Source organism: Lithobates pipiens, unplaced genomic scaffold (assembly GCF_037356315.1).
Source record: "Lithobates pipiens isolate NorthernLeopardFrog02 unplaced genomic scaffold, aLitPip1_a1.2 Scaffold_18, whole genome shotgun sequence".
NCBI lineage: Eukaryota > Metazoa > Chordata > Amphibia > Anura > Ranidae > Lithobates > Lithobates pipiens.
Window position 1 is genome coordinate 525,233,634 of NW_027507758.1, and position 14,467 is coordinate 525,248,100.

At 46.8% G+C, this 14,467-nt stretch overlaps 1 protein-coding gene across 2 annotated transcripts in view; it reads right to left on the minus strand.

The window, feature by feature from the left end:
* Positions 1 to 6,153, minus strand: part of PDIA6 (protein disulfide isomerase family A member 6) — a 52,586-nt gene extending 46,433 nt beyond the window's left edge. For both annotated transcript variants that reach the window (XM_077488787.1, XM_077488786.1), the window contains exons 1-3: positions 5,966 to 6,153; positions 3,040 to 3,181; positions 712 to 769 (exon numbers count right to left, since the gene is read on the minus strand). In XM_077488787.1, the coding sequence (XP_077344913.1) occupies positions 712 to 769; positions 3,040 to 3,181; positions 5,966 to 5,990 (225 nt within the window). In that variant the 5' untranslated portion in view covers positions 5,991 to 6,153. The remainder of the gene's footprint in view (positions 1 to 711; positions 770 to 3,039; positions 3,182 to 5,965) is intronic.
* Positions 6,154 to 14,467: the final 8,314 nt, after the last annotated feature.

Consider the following 14,467-nt stretch of genomic DNA (forward strand, 5'->3'; position numbering starts at 1 on the left):
GCAATTTCACTCCCCACCTGCTCTGAGACATACAATAAATAGCAGCTAGACTTAAAAATCAGATAACTGCATCAGATCAGGCAGCAATTGGTTACAACACATCACTACTGCTTACTGACTAGTTGCTAGAGGCTACAGCACACATTACGGCTCACTGATTAGTTGCTAGAGGTTACTGTACAGCAATACTGCTCACCGAAGGGGTTGCTAGAGGTTACAGCACATCATCTCTTCACTGCAGGGGGGCATGATCTACATATCAATACCACTGGCTGCCGTTTACATGTAAACACAGGGTCTGCAGACGAGTCATCTGTGCACAACAATAAGGCAAAGCTGGGCAGCATTAATACCAGCAGTTCACACTGAGATATAGGGACACAGCACATGACTAAACCTTCAAAATACAAGGGAATTTAAACTGGGATAGTTGGCAAGTATGAGGCTGCTGATTTGGGCCCCACAACGACAGGGCCTAGGGCAGCTGCCCCTTTTGCCCTGCGCGCCATGGTCCACATTTGGTGGCAATACCCCAAGGTTACTGGGTTAGGACAATTAATCAAATCCATTTGGTAACATGACAACACACCAGACAACCAGAGACTGTGCTCTTTCAAAAATTAGTCAACAACTACTACTTTCCTTTTTATCGTTTGAACTGTGTATTTAGCATTTTTCACTAACTCCACCCTTATATATCTTGGTAGTTACCTTCAGAGCAGTTGCAGCTTTTTTCCATTGTGGGGCCAGACTCTGGCAGTGTCCACACCTGTATGAAATAACCAAATTCACATTAAATCCTGAAGCATCAAAACCAAGTTCAAGTATATGTAGTAGATGCAAACAGCTATTTAGATCACTAAATATAACATTTTAACAAATCTGTAGTTCAGAGGGCTGCGGATATACAAATGAACAGGTTAAGCACATCAGACTCTTACATCTTCCCTGGTACTCTGAACTAGCCACTAACTTGCCGTTTCCTTTTATGGCTAGTTAGTGACAGAGGAAATCTTGTCTGTCAATGTTCCCACCAGAACAGGGGTCCCAATTGAAAGCAACTATAAGCTCATGGTCACACCGGATTTGATAGTTTCAAATTACACGACAAGTCGAACCCTATTAACTGCAATGGAAATGGTCAAATCGGTGCAACTTCGACTTATGAAAGTAGTTCTTGCACTACATTTTACAAGTTCAGGTAAAACTTGCATAGACCTCTGTGCATGAAGTCGCACAGATGCCTTCCCAGTCGCTCTGGGAGCTTAGAAATTGTGATGTCAACTGAAGGCGCCCAATTTCAAAGCCGTGTTCAGTGTGACCAAAGAACAAAAAGTTTGGATTTCCAAAGTCTCATAGGAAAATATGCACAGCCAAGGCTGTCAATCACAGGCTGTGTGCTGGCGCCTCCAACTCTGTGCCCCTGGATCCCTTGGGGTCAACATAACCTGCCAGATGTGGCTTATTCTGAGCGAAAAGAGACAGTAACCAGAAATCACAACAAGTGCTTTGGATTGAGGCACGTACACCTTTTAGGAAGATATGCTTTGTTTATTCATTCATCTCTCACCTAAATATGTCAAGAACACAGAATGGCAATCCCAGCCCCTTCTAAAATTTGCAGGCGATTAAAGCATAGTGCATTTCATACACGTCAAAAAACATAATGAAAATGGAAAGTGCAGGTTATTTACAAAAGGCAAAACCCCTTTGCACTACAAGTGCAAAGTGCACTTGAAATTGCACTTGGAAGTGCAGTCGCTGCAAATCTGAGGGGTAGATCTGAAATGAGGTAAAGCTCTGCTGATTTTATTATCCAATCATGTGCAAGATAAAAATGCTATTTTCCTTGCATGTCCCCCTCAGATCTACAGCAACTGCACTTTCAGTGCAATTTCTATTGCAAAGTGGATTTGCCTTTCGTAAATTACCCCCATAATGCTGATAGCCAAGTAACCCATTATGTGTAACACACCATACCACATAACAATTGATACTAGAGATGCAGCAAAATTTTGGCTGCTGAAACATGTCGGGCGAAAATTGTATTATCGGCAGAATGCCAATAAGAGACAAGGGTGCCAATGATGCACTGCATTTTTGCCGCAAATTTACTGTGATTTTGGCACGATTACGGTGTGTTTTTCATAGGTTGTGTGACAAAAAAAAAAAAAAAAAAAAAAAAAGACGCAGTAAAAACATAACATGGGTGCGTTCTCAATGCATTTAAACTAGGAGAGTTTTTTTTTTTTTTTTTTTAACTCTCCTAGTTTAAATGCATTGAGAACGCACCCATGTTATGTTTTTACTGCGTTTTTAATTTAATTTTATTTTTTTAAATCGGACCAAAAATGTACCAAGCTGGCTTTTAACACCACAATGGAAGTGCAACAAACCAGTGTGAAGACATGCATAGAATTTAAAGAGATTTTTTTTTCTTAACTTTTGTGCGCAAAAAAAAAAAAAAAAAAAAAAAAGTGCCAATAATGGCCCACAAAAATGATATTAAAAAGTCGATTATATATATAAAAATATAAATATTTTTTAAAAACTAATTTTTGGCCAAGTGCATCCTTAGGTTTGGCACCAAAATTTCCATTTAATTGATACAATACATAGCAGCTTAGACTGGAGTCACACGGGTAGTTTTCAGGCGTTTTAGCACTAGAAATAGCTTCTAAATAACACCTAAAAACTGCCTCCCATTCATTTGAGTGTGACTTTTCACACTGGAGCAGTATGCTTGCTAAACGTAAGGAAGAGTCCTGCAAGCAGCATCTTTGGGGCTTTATACAGCGCTCCCAAAACACCCTGTCCATTAAAATGAATGGGCAGCGCTTCCAAAGATTTTTGAAAGTGTCGAAACACGGGGCCGCTTTTAACCCCTTCTTCGGCCACTAGCGGGAGTTAAAAGTGCTCTGCTATCGGCCAAAAAGTGTCACAAAACCGAGCGGCACTTTAGTGCAAATGGCCAGTCGCTGCAGAATAATATTATTATTAATATAGGTCTCATGAAATCTTTCATGGTAGTGTACTTACCAAGGAGCAAAAAATTCTACCAGCCACAAACCGTCACTCTGAATAACCTCTCGGTTGAAGTTACTGGGGGTTAATTCTATAACATCATCACCGGCAGAATACACACCCCTCACCACAAGACACAGTGAGCAAAGCAATGCCCCTGCAAAGATAAAATACCAAAGAATAAGTATGTAACAAAATGTACAGGACATAAACATTGTGCATATGAGCATAATGCACAAACACACACACTAGGGCCAAGTATTTAAAGTCACAAACCCAACTGTATCTAAAAAAACAAGTCCTCAGGGGATTGTGACAATTGGAGGGCCTTCTCTAGTACAGCCTTCCTTAGCCAGGGTTCTGTGGACCCCCAATGTTGGTCTAGACTCTAGAGGTTGCTAAGGTTTCCTTGAGCAGGGGTGAATTGCTCTATATGTTGGTGCCTGCACAGTTCTGTAACCAACAGCTCCCGGCAAAGCCATGGATTCAGTGGAGCGGTGTGTCCGGTTTCTCAGGATAGTAATCTGACATCAATGATCTTCTTCCCACCCGTGCAAGAAACTTCCCTTCTTCCCACCGACCACTAATATTCATGTAGAGTGAACTGTTGATATTTTAAATAGAGGTTACCCAGGACCAGCAAATGATTATAAGGGTTACTACATGGCAAAAAAAGGTTGGGAAAGAATGCTCTTCAGCTGAAGGGTTTGCCACCATCCAAAATTGCAAATTTTGCCAAATGAACCAACATTTCAGTAGACTAAGATGATTAATCTATCAAGAAGTAGTTCCATGTTGATGTGCATCAGGCACATTTTGAGTATTATTTAGCGAGAACAAGGGCATTCATTACAATTCAATTATAAAAACCACACAACCCTGGCAGGACTCCAGTACACCGCTAAAAGCCAAATGGCTCATTTTTTCATTCATTACCACAGCATTATAACATTCAGTGTATTTTACAGAGAACCTTGAACTGCTAATTTTGTACCAGGAGGGCCTCACAAGCTATGGTCCCTAGCTGGGTCATACTATTTGCTTTGAACTTTTTTTTTTTTTTTTTTTTTTTTTTAAGAAGGACAGCACCTGAACTATGATGGGGATGTCTGCATAGTGGTGAACCCGTTCCCCCCCCCCCTTAGGTACAGCTCCTCCCCCAATTTAAGTATGTGCAAACACTTAAAGTAAAGCTATAGGCACAATTTTATTTCCCACTCCCCATTTTGCATAGAGCAATGGAAGGTAGCCCCTGTCATTTGTTTTTTGGTCATCTGTGTCCCATTGTAGCACTTTCGCTTCACTTCCTGTTCCATAGCCAAGCAGGAAGCGAGGAAAATCACTGCAACTTAAGGGAAATTCTTGGGAACCCCAGGTCACCAGACCTATTGTCCCCATTAGGATACTTCCCCTCTATTACTTTTCTGGGGACAGCCCTGGTCAGGGAATCCCTGAGAGATGTCTCGCACATAGATGTGCACAGGTGCATGTTTTTTGTCGAAGAATGGCCAGCAGGCATGCGTGCGGGAGGCCACGGTCGCGGATGCATGCGTGCACAATTCCTCTTGGCGCTAGATGGGCTATTTATGTGTTCTGTACCCTGATCTGATCCTGTATGCTCTCCTAGTTGCTGACCTGGCATGTTCCTTGACCTTAGCTGAGTATCCTGTGTTGCTGCTCAACACTGACCCGACTCCGTTTCCAAGTCTGGCTTGGTTTATGATTTGGTACCCTGCTGATGGCTGACTATTCCTGAGACTCTGCTTCTGCCAATGACCCTGGCGTCTGCCAACCTTTGGGTGCCTGGCTGTCTTCTGTTCCAGCTCTGCACACCACTGCATGCTCCAGTTTCCAGAACCCCGACAAGCTGCCAGCCAGAATCATTTACATCAGGCACTTGTGTCCCTCGGCTTTCTCGGTCTCATCCTCAGTGGGGCCAAGACAGGAGATATAAGAGGCCGACTTAATCAAGTCGGCCTCCTATCAGGTACACGACAGCCCCAATTTGGGATTTCAAATAATAGTAAACAGGGAGGGTGAATCTCCCCAACAGAAGCACAGGTAGCAATAACACATACATGCTGATGACGACAGGTGTAAGGCTGGAACGCAGGTTGGGTTACATCACATACAGGTGGAACGCACCCGACTCTGGTGAGAGTCACACTGTTCCCATCACCGCCACTGCACAGTGCGGTTGCTCGCACAGGAGGCTTTTTAGAACTTAGCCCATTTTGTTTTGCCTAGCCCTTAATAACCAATTTTAGTAAATCTCCCCTATGTAAAAAAGGGGGGGTGGTTTGCCTTTAGTGATGCTTTAAATTTTTGCGGACTACAAAGTGTGGACTACATCTTTATGTACCCATTGTGATAACACAAGTCTGGGACGTCTGTATTCTAGCAGGATGATGTATAAAGCAGCATAGTAGAGGAAGTCACAAGGAGCTTTCCTCTGTACCCTGAGGATGATGTGCGAAGACGGCACCCAAGGAGCAACCGCTTCCCATATAAACCGCGGGATCTTCCAATTGGATTTCAGGGAGGACCAGGAGTATACATTTTAGAATGTCTTCTCATTTCATGAATCAGAACCAAATGGAACTGATAGATGGGAAAGAATACCCCCCAGAGAGCTCACTAAAGATCAAATCTCAGGAGGGGAAAATATATATATATATATATATATATATATATATATATACACACACACACACACACACACTCTAGCAGTATGCATGATACATTTATACAATTATTAGCAGGATATATGTATGTATACAATTATTAGCAGGATATATGTAAACAATTATGACAGATATATGGCAGCGCCCCCAGTACAGTGCTGCCAGTATCTGCATGGCATGTTGTGTACTATAGGTATATGTAGGGAAGATAACCCCACACACCGTGCCCACACACAGCCCCATCCTCCTGCTCTCACCCAATATCATCGTTCCTCTGGCCATTCTCCCGTTGTGCTCCGGACCGCTCTGTGCACCGTCTGCTGTATTCTTCCCAAGCACCTCGGAGCTACACTCTCACCTTCCGCCGTGTCCGCCGCCTATTGGTCTCTCCCGGGGCTCCAGCATTAATATAGCCAATCAGAAGAGGCCGGGTAGCGCAGTCACCGGTGACTTTCCCCCTGTCTTCCGCCGGGTGAGCGAGCTGGGAGTATGTGATTGGCCCACGCCAGGAGACGGGAGGGGTTTCGGGGAGGGCGTGGTGGTTGTGCGCTCCAAAGCAGGATTTGGTGACGTCAGGCTGGGATGGGAGTAGTAGTATGGAGGAAACTTGAGAAGAGTTGTGTGTAAAGTTTGCTGTTATCTGATGATCTCCGCACACTGATCATTATTGGATGAGCGATATAATCCGATTTATCTGGTTCTTGGCATGAGCTCTGCAAACATAGGGGTGTGGGCAGAGGGTTTCGTATGGAGGCATAGGTGGACCCCCGCAGTGTTAACCTCGTGAGAGCACGCTAGGGGCTCATTCACATTGCACATTGATGTATAGCGGGCTCCATTCACTAAAGCAGATCACATCAGTGTTGCCAACCTACCGGATTGAAATTTACTGACACGACGCCCAAAATTTACTGGCACAGCCAAGTTTTTACTGGCATGTCCAAAAGTTACATTACAGTTCTAGGTGTAAATTTCAGTATTTAGGCCACAAACAAGTACATAATGCAATTAGCAATGTGATTTAAAGGGTAAGTTCACCTTTACAGAAAATCTGTGAGGTGAACTTACCCTGCCCTCCCCCCGTCCTGCTGTACCAGAGTCCGGCAATCCCCCGCTGTCAGACACTGGGACACCGGTCTGGGAATGTGAAATCCTCCAGCGCTGACAGGACGGGCTAGACAGATTCTGATTGGTCAGCACTGTGCCTGTGACCGTGCTGCCTCCTACCCATACACGCTGAGAGGTACGGATAGGATATTAAGCTTCAAATCCCCAGACTGGTGAAGCGGCATCCTGGTGTCTGAGATCGGGGGATTGCAGCACTTTGGTACAGTGGGACTGGGGCGGGGGCAGGGAGAGGGGTCCAGTGTAAGTTCCCTTTAAGGATTATTTGTAAAGGTGAACTTACACTTTAACCACCTCAATACCGGGCACTTTCCCCTCTTCCAGCCCAGGCCAATTTTCAGCTTCCAGTGCTGTTGCTTTTTAAATGACAATTACGTGGTCATACAACACTGTATCCAAACAACATTTTTATCATTTCCCCCCTGGCAAATTTTGCGTGTTCGCGATTCGCCAAACCGGCGGACTATTGGTGCTGTTCGCCCGGCAGACATATGCGTTTACAGTGTGAAAGAACTTTGACCCATGATGACACATCCATCATGGGGTACAGGACAGCCAATTGAGACATTTCAGCACATGGACAATTGGACATTCCCCTTACCTTATAAATAGACCTGATCTGGCGGCCATTTTACATTCTGTCTTATGTCTTGTAGGGACAGGACGCTGTGTGCAGCAGGGAGAGACTGTAGTGACACAAATCACTAGCTATTAGGTCCACAAAAGTCCTTTTAAGGACTGGTATAGGTGTAGTACAGTATATAGGGTTCAGTGCACTGCTGTGCTGGTGATTGCAGCTGTCTTTTGTCAGTGTAGGAACAGGATGCTGTGTGGAGCAGGGACAGTCAGTTTAATCAATAGCTAGCTATTACTACTAGGTCCACAAAGGTCCTTTTACGGTCTGGTATATGTGTACAGAATATAGGGTGCTGGTGCACTGCTGCTGACTGCTGCCCGATTCTGCAGCTGTCTTTTATCAGTGTAGGGACTGAGGGACAGTCTGCAAATCACTAGCTACTACCGTGTTTCCCCGAAAGTAAGACAGTGTCTTACTTTCTTTTTATCCCCAAAAGCCCCACTATGTCTTACTTTCGGGGTATGTCTTATATTGGAAAAAAATTGTCGAATTTTTTGTTTTAACCATAAAATTAACATTTATTAACAACCTGAACAGTATTGTATTCACCACAAAACAGTTTTATAAAAGGAAGTGCCAAGAATGTCTTGTTACAACATTGCATAACATGTAAAACAATGAAAAATGGTAAGAACGAACAGTGGAATACTGGAAGATAAAACAGATTTATGTGTGATACAGTACCACCTGCTGTATTTAATCCAGTGTGACACCTGCTGATACCCACTGGGTTACATACAGCAGATGATACCCCAGTATGCCAGTGTGTAGGTTTTACTGATGTATGATTAATACTGTGTGCATTACCGTATTTTAAGCAGGAGGCGGCAGTGACAAGTGCAGGGGACGGCGCGGTGACGTATGGAGAGGGGGACGGCTCAGGCATGGGTAGGAGGCAGCGCTCATTAAGATCAGAGGGAAATGGCAGACGCGGCGACGTATGGAGAGGGGGACGGTGCGGACGTGGGCAGGAGGCGGCGCGCAGCTAGATGAGAGGGAGGCGGCAATACCCCCGTGTTTCCCCGAAAGTAAGACATATGTCTTACTTTCGGGGTATGGCTTATATTAGCCGACCCCTCTGAAACTCCCAATACGTCTTACAATCGGGGGTGTCTTACTATCGGGGAAACAGGGTATGTCCACAAAGGTCCTTTTAAGGACTGGTATAGGTGTACAGTATATAGGGTTCTGGTGCACTGCTGTGCTGCAGATTACTGCTAGTTTCTGCAGCAGTCTTTAATCAGTGTAGGGACTGAGGGACAGTCTGCAAATCACTAGCTACTAGGTCCACAAAGGTCCTTTTAAGGACTGTTATAGGTGTACAATATATAGGGTTGTGGTACACTGCTGTGCTGCAGATTACTGCTCGTTTCTGCAGCTGTCTTTTATCAGTGTAGGGACTGAGGGACAGTCTGCAAATCACTAGCTACTAGGTCCACAAAGTTCCTTTTAAGGACTGGTATAGATGTACTATTTGGTGTGCAGTATATAGGTGTGTAATACACGTATAAAATACTTGCACATATAGAAAGCATAGTATAGTGCATTTCCACTGTGCAGCATTGTGACTGCTGAGTGGTTCTGCAGCGATACTACAAAGAGTGACAAACACAATAAAAAAAAAAAGTATTATAACTGGTGTGATAGACCAGTGGCCCCCAAAAATAACAGATTGAAGTGGGGTGTTATATACCTCCTTCCACATATATACTGCACTTCTCCAGAGACTTTTGTCACAGGGTCATTTAAAAAAATTACAGGCAGAGGAAGAGGCAGGCCTTTCCGCAGGGGTGGTAGGGCAGGAGCAACAGTGGCAAATTGCAGAAGGTGCGTGCGATTACGTCAAAGGACTTGGTTGAGTGGCTCACTCAGCCTTACTCTTCTACACCCTCCTCATCCTCTCGATCTGCACCCTCTTCTTCACTCTCTGCTGTGTGCACCCCCAAAGACACTACCACCAACACCACCATATACCTTCCGCTTGAGTCACAGGAATTATTTTCCGATCCATATCAAGACAATGCCGATGCGCAGCCACTCTTGGCATTGGATCAGGAAGAGGAGGTAGCAACAACCGCCACTCAGCAGTCTGACGACAGTACCCAGATCAGCCCAAGGAGGAGGTTGGTCCCCACTGTTGCTGCCTACTCCGAGATCTCTACTTATAGCGGTGGGGAAGGTGACGTCGATGATGACGTGTCTAGTGATGTCACGTGGGTGCCCACAAGAGAGGAAGAGGAGGGGAGTTCAGAGGGAGATATGGACCAGCAGATAGGGAGGAGAAGCAGGAAGAACTTACATTGCACAGGAGGGACAAAGCAGACTGCTAATGTATCAGGAGCGAGGCATCAACCATAACCATGTACGGTCACATCTGGCGCTCCCAGGACGCCGGCACATGGCTCCGCAGCCTGGGCTTTTTTTAACGATCACGACAGTGTTCACTACCTCACATTTCTAAAAATGAATGAGGCATGGATCTCGGAGGAATTCAACACATGTGACCAGTAGACCATGTATATGCATAACTCTACAAACGATTTATTTAATCAAGCACACGGAACTTTTTTCTACCTTTGGCTCACTTCCTTGTACAAAAAAAGCACACCGTACTAAATGCCCGCACCCTCCTGTTTGAAGAGGTTGAGCGGTGTCATATTTTTGGGTCCCGCAGCGAGTTGCTGGTATCAGTGCTGCTGTCAGTGCTCTCTATCTTGGTGCTGGTGTCAGTGCTCTCTCTCTATCTCGGTGCTGGTGTGGTCTCAGTGCTCTCTATCACGATGCTGGTGTGGTGTCAGTGCTCTCTATTTCTGTGCTGGTGTGGTGTCAGTGCTCTCTATCTCGGTGCTGGTGTGGTGTCAGTGCTCTCTATCTCGGTGCTGGTGTCAGTGCTCTCTATCTCAGGGCTGGTGTCAGTGCTCTCTATCTCAGTGCTGGTGTGGTGTCAGTTCTCTCTATCTCGGTGCTGGTGTGGTGTCAGTTCTCTCTATCTCGGTGCTGGTGTCAGTGCTCTCTATCACGGTGCTGGTGCGGTGTCAGTGCTCTCTATCTCGGTGCTGGTGTCAGTGCTCTCTATCACGGTGCTGGTGTGGTGTCAGTGCTCTCTATCTCAGTGCTGGTGTGGTGTCAGTTCTCTCTATCTCGGTGCTGGTGTGGTGTCAGTGCTCTCTATCTTGGTGCTGGTGTCAGTGCTCTCACTCTATCTCGGTGCTGGTGTCAGTGCTCTCTATCTCGGTTCTGGTGTCAGTGCTCACTCTCTATCTCGGTGCTGGCGTCAGTGCTCTCTATCACAGTGCTGGTGTCAGTGCTCTCTATCTCGGTGCTGGTGTCAGTGCTCTCTCTCTATCTCTGTGCTGGTGTCAGTGCTGTCTATCTCGGTGCTGGTGTCAGTGCTCTCTCTCTATCTCGGTGCTGGTGTCAGTGCTGTCTATCTCGGTGCTGGTGTCAGTGCTCTCTCTCTATCTCGGTGCTGGTGTCAGTGCTCTCTATCTCGGTGCTGGTGTCAGTGCTCTCTATCTCGGAGCTGGTGTCAGTGCTCTCTATCTCAGTGCTGGTGTCAGTGCTCTCTATCATGGTACTGGTGTCAGTGCTCTCTATCACGGTGCTGGTGTCAGTGCTCTCTCTCTATCTCGGTGCTGGTGTCAGTGCTCTCTCTCTATCTCGGTACTGGTGTGGTCTCAGTGCTCTCTATCTCGGTGCTGGTGTCAGTGCTCTCTCTCTATCTTGGTGCTGGTGTCAGTGCTCTCTATCACGGTGCTGGTGTCAGTGCTCTCTATCACGGTGCTGGTGTCAGTGCTCTCTCTCTATCTCTGTGCTGGTGTCAGTGCTCTCTCTCTATCTCGGTGCTGATGTGGTCTCAGTGCTCTCTATCTCGGAGCTGGTGTCAGTGCTCTCTATCTCGGTGCTGGTGTCAGTGTTCTCTATCATGGTTCTGGTGTCAGTGCTCTCTATCACGGTGCTGGTGTCAGTGCTCTCTCTCTATCTCTGTGCTGGTGTCAGTGCTCTCTCTCTATCTCGGTGCTGGTGTGGTCTCAGTGCTCTCTATCTTGGTGCTGGTGTCAGTGCTCTCTATCTTAGTGCTGGTGTCAGTGCTCTCTCTCTATCTCGGTGCTGGTGTCAGTGCTCTCTCTCTATCTCGGTGCTGGTGTCAGTGCTCTCTATCATGGTGCTGGTGTCAGTGCTCTCTTTCTTGGTGCTGGTGTCAGTGCTCTCTCTCTATCTCGGTGCTGGTGTCAGTGCTCTCTATCTCGGTGCTGGTGTCAGTGCTCTCTCTCTATCTCGGTGCTGGTGTCAGTGCTCTCTATAACAGTGCTGGTGTCAGTGCTCTCTATCTCGGTGCTTGTGTCAGTGCTCTCTATCTCGGTGCTGGTGTCAGTGCTCTCTATCTCGGTGCTGGTGTCAGTGCTCTCTATCACGGTGCTGGTGTCAGTGCTCTCTATCACGGTGCTGGTGTCAGTGCTCTCTCTCTATCTCGGTGCTGGTGTCAGTGCTCTCTATCACGGTGCTGGTGATCATCTCCTGCACCCCCTTCATAGCCTACCCTGACCTTTCCTCTCCTCCATTGCCTTCATGCGCTCCTGAGTCCTGAATTGTCAAAATTTCACAGATAAAAAAAGAATGCTTGTTGTTTTTCGATCCCAGATTCATTTCATACTTTTGTTATGTCAGTGTCCATGTTGTGGGACTATGTGTGCACAGCTAGTAAGTATTTTGTGGCTGAAAATATGACCTGTAGGTTTTTAAGGTTCGCCTGCCATTGAAGTCAATGGGGCCCACCACGAACTTTGCGGTTCGCAAACTTTTGGCCATGTTCGCGGTTCGCGTTCGCAAAACGTCCCATCAGAATTTCGTCCATCTCTATTGATCACCATGGGGTTTTTTAATTTTTGCTAAACAAAAAGACTGAAAATTTTGAAAAAAAATACGTTTTTCTTTGTTTCTGTTAAAAAGTTTTGTAAATGAGTACATTTTCTCATTCATTGATGGTCACTGATGAGGTGGTACCAATGACGGGCTCTAAAATGCAGCACTGATGAGTACTGGTAGGCAGCACTGCTGGGCACCAGAGGGCTGCACTGGAGGTCTGCACTGATGGGTACTTATGGCTGGCACTGATAAACAGCACTGATAGGTGGTACTGATGAACACTGATAGGTGGTACTGATGGACACTGATAGATGGCACTGATAGGCATCACTGATGAGGAGGCACAGGCAGGCATTACTGATGAGCGCTTTTTGGAATCATTTATGGGCACTGATTGGCACCCCTGGTGGTCTTGGGTGGCATACTTGGTGGTCATCCCTGGTGGTCCTGCGCGGCATACCTGGTGGTCATGGGTGGGCATCCTTGGAGGGGCTGTGCTGATAATCAATTAGCACAGACCACTCCCATCAGGAGAGCAGCCGATTGGCTCTCCTCTACTCACGTCTGTCAGATGCAATAGAGGGAAAGCTGATACATGGCTTTTCCTGTTTACACTGTGATTGGACACGGCTGATACGGGGTAAAGAGCCTCTATCAGAGGCTCTTTACCTAGATCAGAGTTGCTGTGTGTTAGACTGACACAACACACCACCGCTGATCGCCATGCTGCATGCCCCTGTGGGTGCGCACCGGCTTGTTATCCTGCTGGACATCATATGACGCCCCGTCAGGATAACTGAACCACTTCCTGGCCTTCATTCTGCTATAGGCCGGGTGGGAAGTGGTTAAGGGAGATATTAAGGCAAAAAACATTTCTTATTTTATTGTCATTATAGTGAGTAAGTAGCTCAGGGACAGGACTCAGGAGGACAAGAAATTACAATGGGGGGCACATACATGAATCTTCCAAGCTCTGTAGTTCCCCTGTTATAGGTTGCTGAAAAAACGTTATTGCCTGGTGATTTCCTGTTTGTAAGACCACTGGCTTCTATCCCTCTCCTGAGCTCAGCCAGCGGTCTGACACACCCCCAGCCCCGCCGGTCTGTGCCACCCATGGAGGAGGTGTCCCCTTTTCCTCTCTCCTCCTCCTCTGCTCCCTGACAGTCTCCCCCCCCCCCCCCCCCGTTTGCTATCTCCGTGCAGAGCGAGGACTATTATCAGTAACTTGTATGACATAGCAGGGATGTCCCTCTGTGTCAGGCATAGTATACCAGAACACCACTCGCTGATATCCCGTCCCCACCGTTATTATGATTGACAGTTCACTTTTCCATTATTGGCACAGTGAGCTGTCAATCATAATAGCAGCGGGGGGCGGGACATCAAGGAACGGTGTTCTAATATACTATACTATACCTGACATAGCGGGACATCCCCGTTATGTCATACAAGTGATTTCTGATAACAGTCCCAGCTCAGCACTGGTGAGACTGACATGCGGCACTGGTGGTCCCTGACATTCCGCACTGGTGGTCCCTGACATTCAGCACTGGTGGTCCCTGATATTCAGCACTGGTGGTCCCTGACATTCAGCACTGGTGGTCCTTAACATTCAGCTCTGGTGGTCCCTGACATTCGGCACTGGTGGTCCTTGACATTCGGCTCTGACATTCGGCTCTGGTGGTCCCTGACATTCGGCACTGGTGGTCCCTGACAATTCGGCACTGGTGGTCCTTGACATTCAGCACTGGTGGTCCTTAACATTCAGCTCTGGTGGTCCCTGACATTCGGCACTGGTGGTCCTTGACATTCGGCAGTGGTGGTCCCTGACATTCGGCACTGGTGGTCCTTGACATTTGGCACTGGTGGTCCCTGATATTCGGCTCTGGTGTTCCCTGACATTCGGCAGTGGTGGTTCCTGACATTCGGCACTGGTGGTCCTTGACATTTGGCACGGGTGGTCCCTAACATTCGGCTCTGACATTTGGCAGTGGTGGTCCCTGACATTCGGCACTGGTGGTCCTTGACATTTGGCAGTGGTGGTCCTTGACATTTGACACTGGTTGTCCCTGAGATTCGGCACTGGTGGTCCCTGACATTCAGCACTGGTGGTCCCTGATATTCAGCACTG